Source organism: Phasianus colchicus, chromosome 14 (assembly GCF_987193195.1).
Source record: "Phasianus colchicus chromosome 14, bPhaCol1.hap1.1, whole genome shotgun sequence".
Lineage (NCBI taxonomy): Eukaryota > Metazoa > Chordata > Aves > Galliformes > Phasianidae > Phasianus > Phasianus colchicus.
Window position 1 is genome coordinate 10,727,800 of NC_143449.1, and position 26,305 is coordinate 10,754,104.

The 26,305-nt window shown below is 44.9% G+C and overlaps 1 protein-coding gene across 7 annotated transcripts in view; it reads right to left on the reverse strand.

The window, feature by feature from the left end:
* Window positions 1-18,346, reverse strand: part of LOC116229692 (H(+)/Cl(-) exchange transporter 5) — a 39,891-nt gene extending 21,545 nt beyond the window's left edge. For 2 of the 7 annotated variants that reach the window (XM_090150229.1, XM_090150228.1), the window contains exons 1-2: window positions 3,501-3,767; window positions 3,131-3,280 (exon numbers count right to left, since the gene is read on the reverse strand). In XM_090150229.1, coding sequence (XP_090006355.1) covers window positions 3,131-3,280; window positions 3,501-3,618 — 268 coding nt within the window. In that variant the 5' untranslated portion in view covers window positions 3,619-3,767. Of the gene's footprint in view, window positions 1-3,130; window positions 3,281-3,500; window positions 3,768-5,624; window positions 6,243-7,806; window positions 8,046-17,023; window positions 17,402-18,100 lie in introns of those variants that run through there. The other 5 variants (XM_031594343.2, XM_090150230.1, XM_031594344.2 and 2 more) reach the window with 5 other exon arrangements.
* Window positions 18,347-26,305: the final 7,959 nt, after the last annotated feature.

The following is a 26,305-nucleotide window of genomic DNA, read 5'->3' on the forward strand; positions in this document are numbered from 1 at the left end:
CGCAACATCTAAATAAGGAGACAAATTATTTGCAAAGATATCTGTTCCAGCAGAGCTTCTGTTAAGGAACCTGGCTTTGTAAATCTTCTATTTTTTTCAAAATGGAAGAGGACCACAGACACAATAATCTAACTGACAATGTATTTGGGGATCCACAAAGCTTTTCACAGAACCTTCTTTAGAGTGTCTTAAATTAAGCTCTCTAAGAATAACAGGAAAAGTTCTCTCACAGAAGAGCAACTGGCTGAAGACATATTATCTTAAAGGCTAAATTCATTGGTTTTCCGAACAGAAGGAAAGCAAGAGTGGAATCCCATTCATTTCTGTTTGCACTGGAGTATGCAACAGATCTGTAAGTCATCCAAGAAAGTAGTGGTAACCAGCACCTTTTCAGTTGGCTTTGAAGGACTACGGCTGGATTACTGTCAACAAAGCAAGGCATGGGATGGAGGGATATGAGAAGACAACTGTAAACAATGTGAAGCTCCAAGTTGGTATGTCTGACAAGAATTCAAGTGTGGATAATTCTCTGCCTCGATACTCAACAACAATCACTCAACAAGGAAATAGCTTTTTATAAATTCCATAAAATAAAAAAAAAAAGATTTGTTGCTGTACAAATGCATCTTGAATACTCTGTGTAATGGTATTAGAAGTTCACAAAGAAAGAAGAAGCAGGCAGGAGTCTGGTTTTAAACAGCTTCACTAAAAAAACCCTTCAACCACACATCAGGTAGTAAACACAGCACACCAGAAACACAAGCCCCAGCTAGACACGTGCAGAAGATTACCACAAGACAAACATCAATTTGCACATATCCAGCTACGGTAGAGCTTGTGCCACTCTCCACCTGCACGACAGGCTGCACACCTGACACACTGCTGTCAGCAACTATGTTCTGAATTCAGTAGGGGAAATTCCATAGAGAGAACTGAAATCAATGTTTAGGGAAAACTATTTCCCCTTTTAAATTTCCCCTTTTCCTCCAGTTTCAAAACCCATAAAGAGTTATGTTTCCTGCAAACAGAAAGAGCCCATTTTGCTGAAACTGCTTCTCTCCATAACCAAGCTTACTAAAGTGATAAGGAGCAGACAAACAGCTGTTCTGCTGCCACACCGCAGTCTCTTTCAGCACTGTCCTCACCAGCTTTATTCCAGCTTGCACATTTCAGTGGGGCAGACCTCACCACTACAAGGACCAAAGACAGCCATGCTCAGACATCCACTTCACCGATTGCTGACAACAAGGGTTTTTTTTTTCATAGAAGCAATTGCAGCCTCCAAATTCACCAAGCAGAGATGAAAAAAATCTTATTTAAATAAGGAGGAAAACAACTGAGTACTGTTTTGGGAAAGCCGCAAAACATTTACATAATCTATTTTATCTATCACTGTTTTGTAAGTAAGAACAGAACAACAATTTCCTTGCAAGAAGTTAGAGAAAGAGTTTAGCTCATTCTCTGAATATTAAATATGAATTCCTTTAACTTCAGACATCTGATATCCAAAAAAACTATGGAAAAAGCAGTTTGCAAGAGCAGGTAATAAAATCATGAACTTACAATTCCATTAACATCATGTATAAAGCAATTATTTCCTACGTATCTAATTTTGCATGCAACTAACGTGTTCAGAAGAAACTCCAGCCACAATTTATTATTATGAGCTTTAGATGAGGAGTTTTGAAGTAAACTCCCAAGGATGTTCATTTATAAAACTGATGCCCATCACTGTGTCAGGTTGGAATAAGGACACTGCCTAATATCTGTAACAGAGCTCATCTGTCAGGACTAGACATTGTCCCTTCCATTAGCTGTAGTCAGCATAACTCACAAAATAGCATATGTCTTGTACACATTCCCTTCACACACAAAGAAGCACTTATCACACAGAGCTGATGCAAGCACAACAATAACACACTAATTGTTCCCATGCTTGAGCCTTGAAATGATAAAAGGGACCAACTACAAACTCCTTACGGTATCTTCAGGGAAGAGTGGGTTCAGCTCCTGGCAGGTGACAATCATTTGAGGAAGTCTGTCTTCATTTGCACTACCTCAAGGCAGATCACACAGTCAAGGAGTAAAACAGAAGGATTATTTTTTAATTTTTGCCCTAGGATAAATAGGAATGGGGGAAGAAGAAGATAAAAGGTTTATGGGAAGTCATGGAGACTTGCAATCTGCTGTTTGAATTCAATACTTTTGCTTTGAAACAAACTTATGATTAGAAAAATTTGACTTATTTAGTTCAGCCCTACAATGCAGATACAATGCAGTATCGCCCCTACTAATTTCACAAATCCAGACTCTGATTAGATAGCAGTAAGTAGCAACAGATCTTTCCTTTACAGACAAGTGGTGGTAAAGGAAGACAAGCCGTTTATGCTGCTCAGCATCAAACCCCCTTCCTCTGTTGAAGATTTTCCTATCCACAGCAGCAAGGTCAAGGACAACCTTTAAAACTGTAGGTAAGGAAAAAGGGAAGTGGAAAAGGCAGTCTCTGTTCATACCACAAACTCCTAGGAATCTCTCAGTGCTGTCTTCTCCACCTTTCACATCTACAATAAAGATATTTCCCCCATCGCATGGCCAGCTCTTCCCTACAACAGCTACTTCTGGTAATTGTAGAAAGGACTACTCAGAAACATAAAAAACAAAGTGGTAAGACAGGATATGCTGCATTTAATATGAAGATGATCACATAGATAGTTAATAGATCAGTTTTCCTCCCTGCCACATTACTGGATGCCAGTACTGAAGCAGCTCAGATGCTGGAAAAAAAACATGCAATGCCTCTCCATTACACTGAAGTCATTCACATGCTTCTTGCAATTGCCATTTATTTTAAGGTTATTTTTTACTTTGTAGACCACACACTTCCCATCAACCACTGTTACAAAAGCAACACTGGAAGCCAAGTGTAACACATGAACAATTGTTTGGCCATTCTGCAAAAGACTATGCACAGTTATAAGTTTGCAGTGCAGAATACTGCAAATTGTGTTGGTGCCATGAAAGGCTTGTCTTTCACACTAAGCAGAGACCACAGAGATCCACAGAGAAAATATTAACAAGGAGTCCTACCAAAAGACAATATAAAAAAAAGAGGATAGATGCACAGTATTACCTCCCATCTCTCTTTCAAGTGGTGGATCATCATCTGCCATAGAGAAGTCCAGAGATGCTCCAGCTATTTCTAGCATATCTTCATCACTAGTGCTGCTTTGGAAACTCCCTCGTCGATAGCCTTTCTGATCCATGGCCAGAGCTTCCAAACCTGGGAGCAAATGGAAAGGCTTAAGAGTAGAAATGCTTTTAGAGTAGAAATGTGAAGACATTTCAGAAACAAATTGGGCAAGTGTCCACTGGACAGTTTGTCCCCAAAAAAACAGGAGGCAGCATTGCTCTTCTGCTCTTCCCATCAGAAGGGAAGACATGCAGCAGTATTAAGACACCTGTGGTCTTGAAAGGTAACACGTTTAGAAAACTTTACACACCCATTTGCATACTCCCAATACCAAAGCATGGCAGCCCTTGTGCTGGGACCACGCTTGCCTCCCAGACAGCCTGTGCAAGCACACCAACTCTCCAGCTTTGAAGGATGGCAGCACACATGACAGACCCAACACACAGGAGGAAAGGATCCAAAACAGAGCCACAGTGACTTTTTTTCCTCTATTTCACTTTCCACAGTACCCTTGTATTTATTGTTAAACTGATGTGCAAAATCCCCACCAGAGGACAGAACCTCACCAACACAGTGTGACACTGCACAGACATGCCAAGCTCACTTGCCTCCTGCAGTCACTTCTGCATCCTTTTTTGAGGTGTACACGAATTATCAAAACAACCCAAGAGAATAATGATTTTTAGTTACCTGAACACAAAACTTCAAAATTCCATTCACTGATGAAAGCATGCTACTAAACTGCATAAATATTCTTAATCAAGTGTCCCTAACCCACAGCCTGACCTGTCCATCTCAAGGAGATGCTGGCAGTAGGATATGACACAAAACCTGTCTTCTGCCCAGAGAAGTGTGGGTGCCCCATACCTGGAAGTGCTTAAGACCAGGCTGGATAGGGCCCTGGGCAGCCTGACCTGGTGTGTGATTTAGTCGGGCTGGAACCCTTCCCAGAGAAGGGGAATGAAGCTAAATGACCTTCCAGGTCCCTTCCAAAACAAGACATTCTGTGATTCTGCAACTCCTAGGATGGCAGGGAAACTGTGAGAGCACAAGAAGATCTAAACATTTAATAATAGCATAAGTTGGGAGAAAAAAAATATAATCAGGACTCAGCCTCAAAAATAGCCCATGGAACACAAAAATGAAAGCTCTGCATCCCAATGAAATAATAGGCCATGTTCATTTTTCTCTTGTATACATACGAGAGAATTAGAGAGGAACCAAATATGCAGCTCAGCCTTATTTCAGGAAGGGAAAGAGGCAGCATGTGCAAACAGTCTGAATTACACAGTCTGCAAAAAGCACTTCCTATTAACAAAAAAGCACCACTCCAAAAAAAACGTTGGCATTGCACAGTAAAGTGACACACTGAGCTCTTTACTGAGCCTTACACTGTAGAAAATAGGGTTGCTTAACTTTTAAGTCCTGTTTACTCACTAAACTGGTGCAGAACACACCAGTAAAGAAAGTGCTGAGCACTTGCTGCTGGGAACTTGTTGTCCAGGAAGGCACATGAGCTGCTGGACTCTGCTCTGCCAGAACCAATGCTTTTAACACATTCCAAAAGCACAAAGGCAAAGCAGGTTAAACCTCAATCAGTGTGCACACAAAACTAATGGTGCTTTTTTTTTTTTTTTTTTGAGCTCATAGCTATTATTTGCCAGCTAACAATAAAATCAGGTTTCACTGAAGTGCTGTGCTGTCCCTCAGCTAATCTGCTCCCAGGAAGCACAGCTGCCTGCAGCAGAGGGGGCAGGGCCAGCAAGACTCATCCCAGCAGAGAGCTAAGAAATTGTGCTTGTGCATCACAGGGCTAACACACACCAGAACAGTCTAATAGGTATCTTCCAGTAAGACTGCATGTAAGCTTACGTGTGAACAGAGGGTTAAAAGAGATCTGTATTCATATATTCCCTCTGCACTGAAAGCATGAATTCCCAGCCCTACTAAAGCGGACAAGAGGCACACAGCTGCCAGCACACCCTGCCTGTTCCAAAGGGAGGAAACTGGAGCAGCGTCAGCTCCTGGTCTCTCCTCTTTATCCCTAGCTTTGCTCTCACACAACAAAACCAAAAAGCAAACCACTCTCCAGTGCTGGCAGATACTAGGTAAACATCTAGCATCTATACAGCTGGAAAAGGACACAGAAGATAACTCAATGACCCACTTCTTTCACAAGTCCTAAATCAGTCTTGAGAGATACAGCTTTAAACCACTTTGTTTTTTTTTTAACAATAATATCCCTTCTATGAGCAAGCAATACTTTGCCATCTAAATCACACACAAAAACACAGCACCTGTTCTCATGCTTATCTCATGATTAATGTATCACAATACTTAGACAGCTGCTGCTTCTTTCCTATCAGACCACGCAGCAGGGTGCTGGCATGGTTTGCACACTCTCTAGGACTCTTCCCATGGCAATCATACATACCAAAGGGCTGCAGGTGCTCCCAGCGCTCCAGTGGGTACCAAGCCATCCTTCTGGAGATGCTGCCGTTAACCTCTTCTACTTTTTATCAGCCTGGCATTTTTTTCCATCTCAATAAGGCAAAGGGAAGCAATGAAACAGAACCCGAAGAAGCCAGCCCTGTGATGCCTGGACGTGACTCAGCGACAGCAATCAGGAAGCCCAGAGTACCCCATTGCCATCCTGGTTGAAAAAACCCGCCCCTAGTCTCTGTTACGATGTTGGCTCCGTCGCTTGCAACACTTAAATCAGCACCAGATATTGCAGGCTTTTCTCCCCATTTCATGCTTTGACACCATCTCCTGTATCCTGCAGACAGGTTCTCCTCCTTGTCAGACCCCGTCTTGGTGCGCTCTCAGCTCTGAAACTATTTCCCCTTCCTTTCCCACACACACCAGCCCAGAGATACAGAAGGGCTGCTAAGCTAAGCAGGGGGCCTGGAGCAGCTCTTCAGGAATGCAAACCTGAGGCTTTCGAAATTGGAACATGCTAAAAGTTTCCAAAACACTATTTCCTCCTCATCTGATACAAGGCTTGGCTCCAGCTCCACCACCAGCACAAAGACATTATGCTCTTTAAAAAGAGCATGGAGTAATTCTGATCAGCTGTTTCCGTGAGTCATTCTTCCTGTGGGGAAGGAGCAAGTTTACCACCTAGCGGCTACTTTAATTTGAGAAACCAAGGGCCAGACCACAAGGCTACTTTTTTTCAGAAATTAGCAAATCAAAGTCGAGCTTTAAAGTTCACTGCAATTCTTCTTCCCCTGTCCCACTTTGGTGTTTCATCCTGAGCCCCGTGTTCTCACCACAGCATCCCTCTGCACAACAAGACCCACAACTAAAAAACCACAGCAGAGGGCAAAAGGAGTCAGCAGCTTCAGAGCAGAGGAGCCTACACCATAAGAAGAACATCAATGCATTGGTCGACTCAGTAAGTTGTTCTGGACTTTGTCATATCACAGTCCATGAAATGTAAACCTGGGAAACCCAGGTTGCCACGTGCAGGCTGGAAGTTACAGGAGGAAGCAAGCGCAGCTTGCATGGAGCACTGCTGGGTCACCCCCAGAGACCAGGGCAGCACCAACCCAACCCTCCCAGCCTGCCCAGCAGAGCCTCAGCTCCACTGGGATGAAGCTGTGGCACACACACTGACTGCGTGCTTTTCAGACAGAGGAAAGGGGTGGGTGTTCTCTTTTTTTCCAATTTTAACAAAAGATCAAAAGAAAACTTTTGATCTTAACAAACTAATTGTAATTTCTTCTTTAAAAACTAAACATCAAAAGAGCATGCATACAGAAGACCTCCATGTATGCCGCCCACCCAGCTACCTGGGGTCCAGCTGCTAAGGAAAGACGATGCCAGATGAGAGCTGCAGCACAACAGACTGCTGCTGTAACACAGCCTCAGAAGTTCATAGGAAGATTTGAACTAAGCAGCTCTGTGACCTGCTGCAGCAGCAACGCAAATATTGTACAGAAGGGGCACAGAAGTGTCACATGCACCCCAATAAAACAGCAGAACATTTATGTTACAGCAGGGTGCTGCTATAGCAGGCTGCACCCTGTGAAACTCTCCAGCTCCCAGAAGATATCAGAAGGATTTTACCACCACAATATAAAGCACAAACATCACAAACACAAGGGGAATTTTTCCTGGCAGAAGCAGCACCCCTTGAGTTTTAAAACGTTTGCCCTCATCTTAAAGCAAATGTTCAGTTCCAATATCAGTGCAACTTGTGGAAAGCACAAACTCTGGCGAATATTATTTTGTTGCTTTCTAAAAAAAAAAAAAACCATGACAATTTCTCTAAGTCATTCCTCCAATTCTTTGTGCTGTTTGAAGTGACTGTTATCAGTTCCCCTTCTGTAGACCTGAAGCGACCAGTTGGTGAGCTGATGACTGACAGGAGTTTTAAAGCCATGCTCTATATCCCTCCAGGTACAGTATATGGCACAGAAAGATCTTCAGGATCTTCAGGGATAAATGAAATGCTATTTCAGTACATAAAACATTTTATTAGCAATGCCACGGTTTCACAAGCAGCACATAAATCATTTAACAGAAGGGTTTAACAGCTCAGTGAAGATTATCAACATGCCTTTCGTCGTCGTAAAAGCAAGCATATGGTTATAAAATTATTTATTTACCTATATTGACTTCTCGCTGTCCCGCTGCCTGCTTCTAATCTGAAGAGCAGACAAGTGCTTCTCTCTTGAGCATTTGCCCACCTTTCTTCAAGTGGGGTGAACGAAGGGCTCTGGGGCTGTTCTGGGATCCGCAGCTCAAAGCAACACTGCACGCTCTCCACAATCCAGGTCAGTTGCTGCCCTTGCTGCTGTTTGAGCAATAGCAAACAATGGGCAAACTGTTGTACAGTGAAACCAGCCTGAAACAATAGCTTGTTTTAAAGAAACTGGGAAATCGACCAACACAACCCAAACACAGATGCTTAGAGCTGAGTTGATTTTGCATTTATATGTGGTCCTTTTGTTTGTTTTTAAACATACTCACACAAGCCCTAGGGAGATGAGCAGTAAGCCACAACAGGATATTCTATGCTATGATCTGACATTGATAGAGCAAGATAACGTTCATGTCAAGCTTTACCAGGTAATGCTAGATAGAAAGCGACATAGAAATCCTGCCATGTTTCAGGTTTCCCCAGCTCTTTCATAAACTGAGCCAAGACATGCACCATGTTATCAGCATAAATGCCATCCAGGCACGTTTATTTACTGACAAGCACACAGAGACTAACAGCTGATGTCTTTAAGTCTGCATTTGTCTCATCTCTTTTTGAATTATTCATCGTTCCACATAAACCACTCAGCCCACTACAGCGGAAATCTCAACTGCAGGCAAATCTCAAATCCAACTCCCGAGTTACTGTACTTCTTTCCTGAATAAAACTCTTGTTTCTGCAAGTGTTGACAATCATATACGGCTGTCAGGAAAGCTATATTTAAAAGCAAAATGCTTTGACATTTCATTGACTGGATCAAAAATCCCCTGTCACCCAATAATGCAGCTGACAACAACCGAGAGGTTCCAAGCACACATATGAAACCAGAACTCCGATCCAATTCAAGACTGGTGTGAGTCTTCCAAAAGCAATTTGCAAAAAAAAAAAAAAAAAAACAGTTTCATATAAATTCAGCTCAATCCCAGCTCAACTTGGTAACAGTAGTAATACATTATTAGAAACATTTTCTTCACTGCTTCCTCTCAGCTATCTGCTGCATCAATTGGCCTATCCAGGAAACCTCAATTCTCCCTCCCTCTTCCGGCGCACGCTCGAGTTCTTTGAAATATTAATCACACTGGGCACAGTTTTAAGGAATTGTGCTAAAACAATTCCAAGTCACGTTTAAAAGTCAATGATCTTACTGGAATTGCTAGTTATTAGGTTGCTAAACCAAGCCCCATTTTGGACTTGTAGCAAATTCATGTTGAAAACTTCTTAAAAGTGATGCAAGACAGCAGTTGGGCAAGTTTGTGTGCAGAGAAGAGTTCTCCTCAAAACGAAAGTACACAGAAGTGATGAACATAACCACAGGAAGAACTAATGCTGGCCACTGATCTGTAAACAATATTCAGGTTTCCTACAAATGCTGCAGGAAGCAGGTTTCTAAACAGACGCCAGCAGGGCTAAGTTAGCTCCCCACCACACACAGAGACTCTCCTATTTTCAGGGCTTCCCCACCTGCGGGGAATTCAGAAGCAAGAGTTCTACAAGTGTTCACAGGACCAAAGTAGATGATATTTCCAACAGACAGCATGTTCCCGGCACTGGCTTACATCACCTTGAACCACTTATCAAAAGCTGAGAAACAGTTATTCCTAATAATTATTAATAAGTAAACACAGCTCTGAAGCCTCTCACTGATAAAGCTGATAATTTACATTACAACTTGAACATTTTTCTTGATGCTGTCATTATTTCTAAGTATAGTCAACCGTAGAAACTGGGTTCCCCTAACGATAGGGCTGCTATAAGCACCAACAAATGCAAAGAGGTGTGTGAGAGGATGGAAAAAGGACAAGAGGCAAAGGGCACAAACAGGAAGATAGGATGTTCCCTTTGAACACCAGAAAACACTTCTTCATTGAAGGTGACAGAGTAGGCTGCCCAGAGAGGGGGTGAAGACCCCTTCCCAGAGATACACAAGACCTGCCTGAACGAGTTGCTGGGCACCCTGCTCAAGGTGTCACTGCTGGAGCAGGGGTTGGGCCTGATGGCCTCCAGAGGGTCTTTCCCACCCCAACCAGTGAAGGGTTCTGTGGAAAGCCACAGATGCTGCTGTACTGGAGAAGCAGAGCAAGGCCTGTCCCACGTGCAGATACCTGTGAAATACTGTGACAAGATGAACACAACTTCACAGACCCCAACTTCACCCAGAACAGACATGCTCTGACCTCAGAGCGTTTGACTTCTTCCTGTTTGAGCAGGTAGAAACACTTATGACAGCTTAAATAGCCTGCCTACTTAGAGATACAGACCACACCTTGAATTTCCCAATAGCTACTCCCATTTCCAGAGCTATGCATGCTGCTTCCAACCCGCTGACACACCTCTGCACTGCAATCCATCCAGCTTCCATGGCAGGAAGTGATTCAAGGCAAAGAACACACTGCAGAGTAAACGTAGGCCCCATACAACTGCCACTCATGTTTCCAAAAGTCATTTTAATTGGCATCTGCCTTGTGATGCTAACTGTAGGCCCATGACAGCTCCTGGGCCTAGGCTCTCTTCCTGTTCAGACACCCATCTTTCCCTAACCAGTTTGGTTTTTATCCTCTTGAGTATTACCCATTTGAGGGTGGCTTCTCTTCCTTGTAGGAGGGCACATAGTGCCCACCGACTCTAAAGGCAATAATGTTTCAGATATCATTATCCAGAAATGGCACCATCAGGGTTAATTTCGTATTTCCCAGCTGTCCAGTCAAAGTACAACACAGGTCAGCATGGGTCCAGATCAAAGCAGCCCGACCGATACATTTGCGGTGATCACAGCACTGTGAGCACAGACAGTGCTTACCTTCAGGAGCTCTTATTTTTGTAGGATGCTTCCCACAGGAAGTGATCTGAATATGTATTTATGAAAAAAAGGTTCCTTAACTGAGCAAATGGAAGAAAAAATGTCTGGTTTCTGAGAAAATAAGTTTCTCATAGTTTTTCCCATCTTTCTGCCCTTCAGCTGAATAAAGTGGGACTTAAATGAGTCTTCCTTACGTGTAAGGGCCAGCCCAGCCTTAGCTCCAACAGTGCTGCCCCAGTCCAGCAACACAGCCTCTACACACATTTCCACATATTTTTCTTTATAAGCACTTCCAGCTCAATTTTCCAGTCAATGTTTTGACAAAAAGTAGCCTAACCTGAACTGAAAAACAGGCCATCCCTAGGTTAGTAAGCCTTCACAAGCACTCAGATTTCCCTAATTTAGCCTTCCCAAGGCAAATCAGAAGTGTGTGATCAACACATGATCCCCAGCAAGACAGTCAGACTAAGTGCGGGTGTTTTGCATCACAAAGACGGCCTCAGCATTAAGAACAGATCAGATGCAATTTTCATCATGAAAACATCAAAATCTTGGATGAGGCTCTGCGGTTCTTCCTGCCAAAACCTCCAGCGAAGCTGGATCACAAACAAAGCTGTTCCCACAGCCAAGTCCTTTACCATGAGAGCTCTGGGAAGCAGAACAGTCCCAAAGGCTCGTTCTCATTAATGAGGTAGGCTCCTTCCCCCATTCCTTGGCAACTGATTCCAAGCTCAGATTGGCATAGGACTATGTTGAAGTAGCTACAGCCAAAGTCCACTTTAAGGAAAAGCAATGGAGAGTCAAGGGGTGCACAAGGCAATGCTCACGTGTCTGAAGGCTGCAGATGTCCCCCCACCTCTCCCCACAGCAATGAACCTGGGCAGCAGCTCTGGGCTCTGCGCTGCACCCACAGTGCCAAGGCTTGGGGCTCCTCTATGGACCCTTTCAGGTACCAAGGCAGGCACTGAGCTTTAGCCTGCACCAGACTGCTACAGCCACAGCACGCTCACATCACAGCTCACTGCCTTACACTTTCGCTTCTCTCTTCTGCTGTATCTGACACCGCACAGCCCTTCATTACTTTGATCCGCTTATCCAGATCAAACTAAGCACAGTGTATCCAGCACTTCAAGTGAGAAGTTACTTAGATGCAAGATAAAATCTTAACAGATCTAAAAGGCATGCAAGACAGCATGAAAAACAGCAGGACTAGCCAAATACAGTTTTTATAAAAAAGTGTTCTTTTCCTATTTTATTGTATAAAAACACAGAGGATACACGTCAGTCTTGTTTAAACCTGAGTTCAAAGGCTCCATAGAGTTTCTGAAAAGAATTTCCCCATATTGCAAGAACTGCTCTAGCAAGAGGCCATATAATCTCTCATTCCCAAAGCTTACCACTGTTTTGCCCCCCCAGACTGCACAGACCTGCCCCCTTGACTGTTTACCCCAATAGGACAAACAAGAACATAAGACATTAAAGACACAGACCCTCTCCTACTTCCTGAGTGAAGTTACTATGGCCACAGAGCTAATGCTCTGTAAATTCACTTTCTAGGTTGTGCACTTATCTCCTTATAGTCCCACACTATTCAGACCACAACCACTAACTGTACAACCACAGGCAATCTTTACTTTTGATGACATAGTTACAACAATGTAATTATCCCACCATTTTTCTACCTGTTGCATTTATTCCAATTATTCTAATAGAATTCTACAAGGATGAGAATTCAAAATTATGGAGCTGAAGTCCTCCATAATGGTCCATAATGGAAACAGCTGACGCTCAAAACTTTGTCACACAAAAAAGCCAAATAATCACAAACAAAATATTAGTACACCCTTAAATTCAAACAGAATAAAGTGCTGTCAGGTAAGAAGTACTCTCAGGAAACTGCACATCTTGCTTGGCAATATTAAAAAAAGCTCAAATTACTGAACTCTAAGGTACAAAAGTCTGAAAAGGTAATTTTCAGAGGCACAAAGAAACCATAAAACACTCAGTTTGCACAAAATTTTCAGTGAGAAGAAAACACTTAACTTCCCCTTGCAATTATGAGGAGGTCATAGGAGAAGCAGAATGCTGGCACAATCTACTACTAAATCTCCCTGGGAAGGTTGGGGTTAATGATTCAAAGAGATGTTGCCCAACTGCAATGAAAACTGCAACTGGCACATGCTGAACGCTATTCAGCAGCAAAGCCCTGAGTGCTGTGTGCACCAGTTACCTTTCAAACACCTCCAACTGTATGAGATCCACCTGAACTTCTCAGTGCATATGATGCAATGGATTTTGTACATTTTTCTCAAAGCAGTGAATCTCATTCTGAATGTAAACACTTTGTTCAGACTGACTGGCTATTTGATCCTAACTATAAAAACTTTCTTGCACAGTCACAAGATGTTAAAAAAATAAACTTCCTGAAGAGGGAGGATAAAATTGCTATTTTGGAAGCAGTGAAATACAATCTGACAGTTTTTAAATCCATTTGACTGAAACAGAACAAGCTGGCACACAAACACTAAGGTAGCCAAGGGCTTACTCACCAACTGAAATACATAAGCAGGACTCACTGCTTATTTCTACAAGTGTTTCAGTCCCCCACTAAACAAGGATGCACATTCAATAGTTCACCTTTCACTCTCCAGCAATAGAGCATAGCTGTCAGATCACATAAGGAGCTGCAAATTTCAGTGTGTGAACATCCTGCAGCTATGCAGAACTTCAGCTCCCTCAAAATACAACAACATTTCCATGCTATCCCAAAGTTAATTTCCTTTAAAGAATAAAGCAACTGAAGTAAGCCACCTAACCCTCTACTTGATCTCCAGCAAGTTTCTCAGGAAGAGCACTTAGCAGTCTGATGGTTTTGACAAGCAGGCTACTGGTGGAACACTGACATTAACCACCACAGTTAGCACAGCCAACACATGGGTTTCAAACCCTACTGCAACACTTCCTGAATATTTTCCATGCTGTTTGCTATAAAATGTTCTGGAACATCTAAATGCATATACGTTCCATCAGAAACCTTTCATTTATTGTTACACAGCACTTCAGAGATCATAGACATGACACAAGCAAAGGACTTTCCCTTTATGGACATGGCTCTTGCAGTCTCAAAGAACAGCATAAACGAACTGCCACTTGTCAAAGCAGTACACCTTCTTATTCAAAACAGTTTAAAAATTGATATTGTAATAGATGTTATTTTTAAGAAAGGCAACTTCACGTACCCTCTGTAGATATCACTACAGTACTTAAATTTCTTAAGAATTTTTTGCTGAAATAAAAAATCCATGAAGAAGCAAAAGGACTACTAACATGAAAGTCAGTGGCAGAAAGAAGGAATGAACAAACTTCTTTCCCTCATCTAACCCTTCTCCCAGTCTCCCATATGTTGCCTCTTTCAGACCAGAGGGCTGGGTATCCTCATCTCCCCTAGGTGTTTTACCCAAGCATGCCTTGAGCGTTCCTTCTTCTGAAGGAAAAAGTACATTCCCTACAAAAGCAAGTAAAAAGTTTATTTGATTGGCTGCTGAACTTCGATTCGAAGGGAGCTACACAGAGACAGAGGCAGCTTCCACGGCAGATTGCTCTATGCGGGAGAACTACAGATTTTGCCCTACAGTACACCCACTTCTTTCTTCTCAGGTAAGAACAGAGTGCTGTAAAAGCCACCTTCCTTGCAGGCAGTCTCATCAACTCCTCAACGAGACAAACATCACTGTCGAGGAAATCCTTGATGGCTTCACTCTAAGCATGCAGGGACAGGCATCATATACATCACCTCGCAAGACACAGCTATACAGAAAAGCAACAACTACAGAATACTGTCAGCATCACCACAAGCCCTGAAATAAGCTACTTGCATGCTACTTCACATTATCCAAGTTTAGTTTTCCTCAAAAGGCAAGGACTAAAACTTTGGTAGCTTAACAGTAATGGGCATAAAACACTGCAGAAGACTAAATTACCTGCTTTATTGCTGCTCATTAACTATCCATCTAACCACAGTCACTCCAACTGCTGTGTCTAGTCTGTGTCATGCAGCAGGCACGCCAGGGTCCTAGGGAAGCTCCCTCACTTTCTTTGCCAATGAATGCTGTCCAAACTGTTTAAGAAATGGATGATATCCACGTTCCATTCTCAAGGGACTCATTCAGAAAATGATCTTCCTAAACCATGGTTTGCTGTGCTTCAGAAACAAGTGCACATGAAGCTATGCTGCATCATCAAAAAGCTAAGTTATTTCAGCATGAATAATTAGAAACATGATGGGAAATGCATATAAATACTCATGCATCTAATGTTAAATTCTGCACTCAGGCACTAAGACTTGAATTCCAGCTCCTGGACAAACCAGCTGGATCAGTTTAGGAACAGCATGATGGTAGTATCAGCCAGCCTCAGTTCTTTGCTCCTTACGCACCTGGTGTGGAATGCAGCCCTCAAGCACAGCCTAAGAGGCAGGCAGCTCCTTTACAGGGGCACCTCGCACTGTCACACTTCATCCACTTCAGCTCATGCAGAACATCTAAATGAAGTTGTCCACAAAGGACAGGAAAGGGAAGGTCTAGGTACGCTGGGTATTCATCATATCCCATGGATTCACCTACGTAGATATGTTAAAGATTATCAGTTCTAGACAGCAGAAGTTTTGCTGTCTTTCATCATTAGAACGCACTGGGACAGTGCTGGTGTTACCTTCCGTATAACTCTTGTACCACGGATGGAGCAAGAAAACTATGCAACACAGAAGAAGGAAAGAAATAACACAGGTGCTGGGGTGTTCCGCACACAGGGTGAAACAGCTACAGGACAGAAGTGCAGAAGCAACAGATGAGCCTTGAGAACCCACAGAGCCGATGGACGCCCCCAGACCAGAGAGAAGAATGCCACCATCATTCTTGATTGTACAGCATAACAGAACAATCACACAACCAGCTTTCTAATTTCCCAAGAGATCTAAAGCTAAAGGAATTATACATCACTAACATTATTGTTTCACGGTCAGAATATTTCCCAAAATACTGGGTGTTGCTGCTACATTTCTTATTTGAAGACTGGCTTTGTGGCTTGTTTTTTCAAACAACCCCCTCTTTCCCATGCAGCAGAGCTGGATCAAATCTCAAAGAGCCAAGCAGTGCTGGAGAGCTACTGAAGGAAAATATTTAGATGAAAAGAAAATCTTGCCTCACAGCTCTAGCCAGTAATTGCACAGCCCCAGTTCTGAAATACAATCAAGCCAACAAAATCATACGGCAACAGAAAAAATAAGTTCTGTTGTAAAAGCAGAGAAACGTGAGAAAATAAAAGCATGTTTGCATAGTACAACTTTCCAACAACCTTCTAAAAACATAACAGGAAAAAAGAAAATTGAGTTCTGATATTTTAGGGCCTATGGTGCTTTTCTAACTTCCGCAGGTTTCTGGTAGCTTAAGATCATGATTTAAGATTCACAGAAAGACTGAATGAAATCAGACATTATGTTTTCAAATGTATATGGAGGGTTGAGAAGGTGCAATCTAATACTTGTGGTTAGGTGTTCCTCCCAGTCCATTTCAGCTTTCGGAGAACCGTAGTTCTCCACAAAATCCCAAAAAAAAAAAAAAAAAAAAAAAAAAAGCCAAGAAATCTGCACAACAACAAACCACCACACCAAAAACAATATAAAAAAACATCCAGAAGAGACAAATCCAAAATTCAGATATATTAGAGCAACCAATTGCTAGGTCTTCAACCAAAAAACTTTACACCTATCACCATGGCAGGGGGCAGAAAACTATCTTAGAAAGAGACACTTCAGCAAGGTTCAAGTTCTGGCAGGCAAGATAGTGATAGGCTGTTGCACTGTAACTAAAAACAATTCTCTATTTGATAGAGCTGTTGTTTAAAAGGTTTTTTTAAAAACAAACAAACAAAAAAATCCTGTACTTTTTCAAGTTCTTCTAGGAACAAATGGAGTCAGAACTGCAGTGAACTACTCCAGCCAAACATCTCTGCTGCCCCCCACACACCAGTACCAGCAACCAGTCCCACAGCCACCCCCGTCTGCCAGGTCCATTTGGCTAAAAGTACAAGTGAACAAGAAGGATCTTGAAAATTAGGAAATCCTGATGACCATTAGCATTTTGCAAACACCTGCTTTGCACAAGTACAGAAATAAATATTTCATTTTGCTTACAAAGAAAATTGAGGAATACGTTTCAAAATTAATGAAGGCTTTAAAACTTGGACAAATTAAAGTTAACAACACCCAGAAGCTGGTTATACTTATTGTATTAAAAGATTGCTAAATTCTGGCTGACAGATTTCTCACCTGTCTATTCCCAGAGGCTTCCTCAGACTGGATTTTTCTTTGAGCACCCAAACAAATTGAGATGGACGCTACACGTGCTCATTTGCACTTCCAGTAGAATCAGAAGAAGTGGAAAGAGACTGTTCTTCTCTAGCACCAAGCAGCACTCTGTTCTTGGACTACTGATCACTCTCCTCTGTAAATATCTGCTGGAAGGTTCACATCACAGCAAGTTGTCTGATCCAACACTTACTTCAAGTTTTTTGTTCTGAGCAACAGCATTCATCCACAGGAGAGGCCAATTGAAACTAAGAGAAGAACATTTATTCAGCAAAGAGCTTCAGTATCTTCTCCCAGGGCTCAGTTACTCCTTGCTTTGCTCAGACACTTCTTGGAACTCTAAGGTGGAAAAGAAAAAAACAACTTGCTCAGACAAGTAAACACAGATGAGACACATGCTCTTTAGCACATGATAAACTGCTGACAGTTTATCATCTAGATCAGAATACAGTCCTATAACTCTGTTTCAGGGCTACACACTCATAACACAGAAAGCCCTTCTATGGCACTGAAGTGATGTCGAGTTTTCATCAGGAGTTTCATCACTGCATGTGTAAAGAGAATTGAGACATTTTCCCATTCTGTGTATCTCCTGAAGTTTCAGAGAGCCAGTTCTGGCAAGAGTTCCTGCTTCTCACCTCCAGATCCAACACTGACACCGTATGGACTGAAGACCAATTTATTGTTAGCTGACATAAGCATTAAGCCCGTATTACAGAGATAACATGGTGGGGCAAGAAAAATCATTAGACATAAAAAAATAAATCAGCTTTTAGATTATAAATATATTTTTAAAACTTTATGTTTTTCAACCTGGAATATAATGCAACAACAAAGGAGCCAATTTTCATTTACTGTCATACTCAAAAATGTTTATAGGTTAGAACATAACACTGTTTTCCCATGGAGCAGAGTTCATTCACAAAACTGGGAAGAAGCAAACCATGACAACAGCAGAGGCAATATGCAACCTGACCTAGCAGATAGTCAAAGCACAATAAGGGATATCAGTTTGCCATTATTTTGGTTTAAACTTGCCTATTTGCTGTGTCCTTTCAGAGAACGGAGTAGAATCCTCCTGCTGCTGCTGAGGTCCAAGCGCAAGATGTCCCACTTATGTATGCAGCTCACTGCCTTGGAGACTGACACTGGCTTCTCCTCCCCTACACTTCAAGTCACTGAGAAAAGCAGAGGCCTGCAGGATTCCTGCTTCATCAGCAGCACTATCAGTAGCACTTTGAATAACACACAGCCTTCTGAGCTTCCCTTGAACTGTTTTATTCCCTAGCAGACAAAATAGAAAAAAAATAATAATAAGCAACAATTCACCTCCTCCTCCCTTTCCTCCCCACGTGATAGATATTCAGTCACAGACCAACACACCCGGCTAATGACCGTGAGCGCATCCTCGTTATTTATAAGCTGTTTACTCTCGTTGTCAGTGAGGGGACTGGTAATCCTCTCTACCACACGAACCACTTCACTTTGTCAAAACAAACGGCAAGAAGACAGAGTGTGTGGCTGCACGCCTGGCTCTAAGCAACCCCCGCCGAGCCCCAGCGCCCCGAGCCGCCGCAGCGCAGGCACGGCAAGGCAAGGCAAGGCACGGAGCGGAGCGCCAGACAGGCTCAGCCCGCAGCAGCGGCTCCCGGCACCGCGCAGCGCTGCCCGAGGGAAGCACAGCCGCTCCCACCCACAGCCTGCCGCTTCCAAACGCAATGCTGTGAGGCACGCAGACGCAGCGAAGCACAGACCTCTGTGCGCAGGCTGCAGGACGTTGGGGAGCCACCTCAACCACTGTAACCGACACAAACGCCGGGGCTGCAGCCGGCTCCAGCGGCCTCCTCAGTGCTTGCAACTCTCGTTCCAGCCGCTCCGCTGACAACCAACTGCTTCTAGAGCCAGCTGGAAGCCTTAAGAGCAACCTCCACGGATGAAATCTTTACAACCCGCAGCACAGCGGCCCCGCAGCCGCCCTCTATCGCCGCAGCTCCCAGCCCGGGGCTGCCCAGGCCCTCAGCACCGCCCAACACCCACCTCCTCCGGCGCTCCGCGCGACGGGAGGCTCCACCCGCGGCGCTGCCGTGTGACGTCACAAACTCCCACCCCCCCCCCTTCCGGTCCGCGCGCTCCGCCATGTCCAGCCGGAACGGATGGCTAGGGGGCGGGGCGGGGCGGGGCTCTCAGTGCGGGTACGTCTGGGAGGCGCCATCTTAGGTGTGGGCGGCTGGGTGGGGAAGCGCCATCTTGGGTTTGGGCGGCCGAGTGGGGAAGCGTCGGAAGCCCTTTCCTTTTAGATCCGTTAAATGTTTATAAAAGATGCTAGCCCTTTCTGTGCCCAGAGGATCCCCAGACCCGTGTCTTGGCTTTTTCAGCTAGCAGTTCGAGGTGGTGATTCGTGGCTAGGATTGGAATGTCAGATGCTGGGATGGACGTGCTGTGTAATGCTGCCCAGCTGTCATGAGTGCTGCTGCACAGGATGCCCTATGCCCAGCAGCCCTCATCCCTTCTGCACGTGGAAAGGGTACTGAGCTGGGGCAGTGTCTGGACAATGCTCTCAGACACATGGTCCAATTTTTGTGTGGTCCTATGTGGAGCCAGGAGTCAGGCTCACTGATCCCTGTAGGAACTCTCCAGCTCGTGATATTCTGCAATTCTGTCCCCACCCTGACCCTCTCAGATAGTCATCTTGGCTCTGGGGGCTAAAATCCAGTTTCCTTTCAGCTCAGGGCTCCCAGGGAATGGCTGACCTGCATGGACACATCTCCCAGCATGGCTCTGCAGCCAGCAGGCAGAGAATAGTGATCCTGCCTGGAGGTCCAGGCAGGGACCCCAGATCCCTAGGCTGTCTCGGTGCCATGACAATGGCGGGCTCCTGCCGCTCCTGACATGTCCTGGGGTTGTGCCTTCTCCACACTTCTTTCCATCTCTGAGGGCTGAGTGCTGTGATGTAGTGGCACTTTCTTACTCGCTGGTGGCTGCTGTGTAGGATTTGCAGCACCAGGCTTTACTGGGATTTTCCCACCAGCCTCTCATCCTCAGCGTATTGGCATCCTTAACACCACTAAGGCCTTTGGAGCAGCAGTTTGGAGAGGTTAAGTATCATGAGCCCAGCACACAGTACCAGGCAGAGTCCCTGGATTCCAGATTCCAGATTTCCAGCAGCCTCCCCTGTTGCAGCAAGCTACCATGGCCCACTCACCAGGCCCCCAACCATCACACCAGTCTGGCCGGGAACTGGCAGAGGCACAGATTCTGGCAGCACTAGAGGGCAGCAGTGGTGCAGCCAGGAGCAGCCCGCGGTCTGAACGGCTCACGGTCTCCGTTGACGTCTTTTACCTGTCGCTGCCAATCTGCTCCGCAGGTCACCGACTCCCGGCATCAGAAGATAGTTAGGAAACTGCCTGAGCCTCCGGAGGCTTCTTTTCCTCTCACCGAAACTGGCTTAAAACTTAGCTGATTTCTTCTCTGAGCTGGGCAACGCTGCTGGTCCTCACTGGGAATCATCCCAGAACAGCACAAAGCCATGCTTAGGACACAGCAAAGTGAAGAAATAGAACCAGAACTCACTTGTTCCCAGCAGGAGACTGAGTCCTGCAGTAGGCAGCTCTGTGGACCCCTGCTGGCACGAGGACAAGGGGAAAGGATGCAAACTTCAGGCTGTCCCTTGTCCTGGGAGCAGAGTCCATGTGGCTGGAGAGTCTCTTGAAGTTAACTCTGGGCAAGCCCAGCTCCTCTGTGGGACAGAAAACAGCTCTTGTGCTGTGCAAATGTGTTTATTTCCCCAAGGAGCATCTGTTCAGTTGCTTCTCTAATGGCATGAGGAAAATCCCATGTCCTTAATTGAAAACCCTGCTAATTTCAGGCTTCTCATGTCGCACGAGGGGGTGTCACAAGGAGGGTGAAAATCATGGTGGGACTTGCTACACTCCTATTCTGGATATGGGAGAAGAGACTGGTTTCAGCATAACACCTGCCACACAAGATGGCATTAGCATCATGACATGGAAGTGAAAACTCTTCAGAAGAGGAAGCCTCAGCCACAAGTCCTTAAGGAGCAAACCCTTGATTTAGCTGATCTTTACACAGCTCAGTCAGGTTCTTCCAGTAGTTAGTGGCAAGAAATGAGCACCAGCTTCTCTCGCCTCAACTTCAGGCTGTGCTGCTGGACACAGCCAGCCCCAGCACATCCATCTGCTCTCCAGCTTTGCAAATGGTACCCCTGGTATTTTCCTCCTTAGACATGCACTGGGTACACACTCTCAGCTGCCTCTGTGGGAGTTGGAGCCACTGGATTTTGCCTTCCACTGTTTTCCACTCATGCTCAGAGTGTTTCCTGGTGGAAGAAGAGATTTTCTCATCAGATGAACTTATCATTTATTTCCTTCTGGAAATCAGGATTTATCTTCATATTTGCATAATATGCAAAAGGCCTGAGACAGCCTTGAAAATGTCAGCAGAAAATTGAGTTTCTGAAAAGCAATGGTGTCTGGGAGAGAGAAGCAGAGATGTGGAACCAGGGAAGAATGGAAAGGTGAAGGGTCTGCTCCACCATGCCACCATGTTGTGCTTGATAGAGAAGCACTTCCCTTGTGACTCATTTGGCAGCTCTATAGAGAAACTTCAGTATCAGAAACTCAGACCTGGTGGTACTTGCAAACAAATGCAGGCACGTACAAACAATACACAACAAGGGGCCACGGAAAGGGAAGGCAGACAACTTCTCCCTGTTTTCCTGTCCATTGTTTCCTATGCTACTTGTCCAAGAGCTTCACCAGAAGAAGAATGTCAGACCCATCACATGAAGGCAGTGACAGCCTTACATTTGCGTGTTTAATCCCCAGCGTGCTGGGAAGCTGCTTGTTCTAGGGAAACAGGAAGACCTGAAATAGCAGAAGCTGGAAACACGTGGCTGGCTGGGTCAGACAAGGAGGGAAGGAGCAGAGCTGGGAGTATCCAGTCTCATGCCATTCCCTGTGCACAGCAGTTTTCTCCTTGGCATCATCTCATAATGAGCCCTTTTCTTTAAATTCTAAACATAACCTGCAGTGGTAGTACACACAGAGCAAGAAAAGTAACGTGAGACTTGCAGCAAAAATAAGCATGTGGCTGGTCACCATATTAACAAAAATGAAGAATTACAAGAATTACAGAAGAAAAGATATTTCAAGTCCAAAGATCACTGCAAATAATATGAATAGACTGCTTGCCTCAGTGCAGAAAATCTGAGGCGATTGTGTTGAGGAGAGTTTGAGAGAATTTGCAGGCTTAGCTCCCTGCTTGAATGTAGACTTGGTGCCAGAGGGACGGTGATACAGGACTCCACTGTGCTCGTATTCATTTAATTAGTTTAATTACGAGGTTAATGCCAGCTAAGCCAGCAAGGAGCCTGAATATGGATCAGCTTTGTTTCTCTGTTCTCCATCAGTCTTGCCCCAACCTGGGCAGTCTTAGCAACATCAGACAAAGGGGTGTAGGCCAGAAAAGATATCAGACTCCTGCGACTGGTCCAGCTGATATTGCTGTTGTTGGGAAGTTCAGGAAAGCATCTTATTTATAAGTGGGGGGAAAGGTGGCAGGAGAAAGCCAAGAGAGACTGGATAACCTTTCCCTACTGTTGTTCAGTGCTGTAGGTGAATTTTGCTATTGAATGAGATTCCACTGGCTTAGAGGCATGCAATACTCATCTGTTCCTTGTTCCCAGGGATGGCCAGCAGCCAACTCTTGTCCTTAGCAGAGTAGAACAATCCAGGGAAGTGACCTACTGAGGCAAGAGGACAGGATGCTGTGCTGGCTGCCACTGCCTCCATTGTGTGTTTGGATACCTTGGGGATGAAGTCAGACATCAACTTGCTACAGATATCACTCACTACTTTGCAATCTGTATGGACAGGCACTGCAGGCAGTAGTACACTGTTTACTATGGGAATTAAGTCAGTCACTGAAGGAGTTCACACTGGAAAAGTCCATCGGGCTCTATTTAGAGCAGGGATGCAGCTCTTGGATACTAGAGCATCCTAAAAGATAGTCCAGGAGAGACTTACTGTTCAGGCAAATGTCCTGTTGAGAGGTGGTATAGCTGAGGAAACCTCTGTGGGCTGTAGTGGATGCTGAAAGGTCACTGAGAAGCACCTTCATTCTGGTTCTCTGAACACCCTGTGCTTGATGGAGACCTCCATCCCCCTCAGCTGCCTATTTCAGCTTTGATAACTTGATCCTTGCATTGTTCTTCTTCCTTGCAGGTAGGCTGAACGCATTGTGGCTGTTATAGTCCTTAGCCTCATGGGTCACCCATAAGGGCCATCTTGCTGTGTTCTGCAGTCATGTTCCTTTCACTTGTAGTCAAAACCTGAGCAGTTCAGCCTAAACTACAGTTCTTCTTGCAGCTCCACCCCAAGCAGATTCCCTCTTTTCTTCCTTTCCTTCCAGCAGTTGGAGAACTGCCAGAGCAATGATGACCCGTGAAGTCCCAAGTCTAGTATTTCCCCACTAGATCACTCCATGGTTTCACATCCCTCTTTGACATCACTTCTAGAATATGCTGTCTCTATGGTGGAAGTTGTGACCTAGGAAGGTGGAGGGGTGATGGGACTAGCACTATTGGTCTGCATCATCCCTTTCAGTTCTGGGAAGGCAGTTTGTTTCTGAGGAATTGTTTCAACAGACAGAAACAGCCAAAGCTTACTCTTGCTTTCCTCCTTGCTGAGTTGCAGGTTCCTCTTGGAGGAGTTCTAGCCACGCCATTTAACAGAGGCATGTTTCTTGCCAAGAGAGCGAAGCAGCTATAGCATGGCTGCAGGCTGATTCAGATAAATCCCAGATATGAGGAAGAAATGGCTGAGGAGGACTCAGCCTGAGTCATACCACAGTCACAGTCCACAGACACTCAGCAAAGCAGCGTAGTCTCTCACAACATAGCTACAAAGATGAATGCACATTATCAAACCAGCACAGGATGAGCTGGGTTCTGAGAAGGTGCAGAGTGATGATCTGTTTGGAGGGGAAGTATGCGAAGTACATAAAGATCTGCTTCCTGCTCTCACGTGCCTCACAGCTAAAAAGCGTGCTGGAAAATACTCTTTTAAATCAGGACCTGAAAGTGCCCTATATCTCCCATTTCTGTAAACATGGAACAATTCCCCCAAAATGTGCCAGAGGGCTTGTCAGAAAAGAGAAGTAGCAGGTGCTATTCCTGGGGTTAGGTTATGCTGTAAGTATTTTGAGAGATCTTACATCATTGTGGCCAGCCCAACTGTCTGGAGGGCTAAATGTTTCCCCTCCCTTCAGAGGATGTGGTTACTCTCCTGAATGCAGCAGGGCACACGACTCCCCATATCAGCAAGCACACCCAGCCCTGAGCTGTGAGATCTCAGCCCAGCAAGATCTACTCAAAGTGGGAATATAAGCATTTCAGAATCGGAGGGCTATGATTACACATGCATGAGGGAGAACTTTTGCTGAAATAGAGAGCTCAATAACCTTCTTACAGTTCAATAATGAGATTCTCTCACTATATGGTTTTGAGGGCAGGAAGTGTAATAGCTCCTTACCTTGCTGTTTTTGTTTAGATGTGTGTAGAAATACCTCAAGGTATGTTCCCATCACAGGACTGACCTAATATAGTTGAATGTAAAGAAGAAAATTAGCTCCTTACTCTATAATTTCTTCAGAAGGATATTAGTGACTCTTATTAACATACACACCCTTAAAGAGGCTGGGGAGATCCATCCAGGACAGAACAGCTTCATGAAAGAACATCAGCCCTGTGGTAGGCTGAGGAAGCATCCTCCTCCACCAGCCACCATGAAGGCCTCTCCAGGACTCACATCTGCACGCCTGTCCTCCTCTTGGGAGGCCACCATACAACAGACTGTCCTATGGATGGTGGGGATGGAAAAAGCAGGAGGGCTTGTGAAAACAGGGAGGGCACAGGGAATGTCTGCTCAGAGGAGACCCTGTGAGAAGAGCATATGGGACTCACTACTAAAGCAGTAGCTGCTCTCTGGTAAACAAACACTGCAGTCTCCAGAAAGACTGAGTTTGCAGCTAGGCATGTAGGAAATAGCACAGTTAGGAGGCTACAGTTGCCTTAATTTTGGTTAGCCACTTCCCATCCTTCAGCAGCCCCATGTATGCTCTTCTTGCTTCTAAGAAAACAGGAGAATGGTTACCAGGCAGCAGTCTGCACTGCAGTGAATGCATAGTTAGAAATAATGCAGTCAACATAGGGTCTCCTCACTCCTGAGCTGCACAGGCCAGTATCTCCCTGCTCATGCCATAGCTCCAGCCTCCCTATGGCGACTTAGAGAAACGTGGTCTGCCCAGCTTGAGGGGATGGGCCAAGAAGCCCGAGGTGACAACACGGCCCCTCTCCTAGCAGCACCCAAAACAAACACACCCTTGCAGCAAAAGAGCAGTGATGCACCACAGGGGCTACCAGACACAGCAAATTTGGGGTGTAAAAGTATTTATATATGCAGTTGCTTAGCAACATTTGCAGCCACCTTGCTGATGTAAGCCAACAAGCAGCATCTGAGGGCTGTGGTACTGCAGGTTTCCACAAGCAAGCACTCAGCACTGTGGCTGCCCAGCCAAAGGCCATGATGCCAACCAGGCCAGGGGTGAGCTTTTAAAAAAAATAATTCTCCCCCACATACGGGTAGCATGCAAGCAATAGAGAGAACAGGGCTGTGGGTGGAATAAATATCAGATTCAAAGTTAGATTGCAAGGGTGAAACTCCTGCACAGAATGAGTCAGAGATGAAAAAATGTCCCAAATGACATTATAGTCACTGACATCACCATTCACCCCCTCCATACACATGGACAGTCCCAGCAGCTCCTGCTGCTCTGCCCCTTTTGATGTGGCATGAGCGTCCCCACAGAGTGCTAGCATCACAGGAACATTGAGCATCATCTCTGCCCCCAGTTCCACCACACTGTTCTCACCCTCTCTCCTTTCGGTTGCCCTTTAAAGGCACAGGGGCCCACGTAGCAGCTCATTAGACACATCTCACAGCATGGAGTGAGTGATGCCACACTATCCCCACACACAGCCTGCCCTTTGCTAGGCTGTGCTGGGACAGCTCTGAAGCTCCAGCCACATTCCTATCCTTCCCCAGATGTTCACTTTGCAGGATTAGCATTTGTTCAGAATTCTGAGACAGGCTTCAAACTAATCAATTACGTGACCAGTCGCCCCACTGTCACTGTCCCACAAAACAAGGGGAGAAGGAAGCTGTC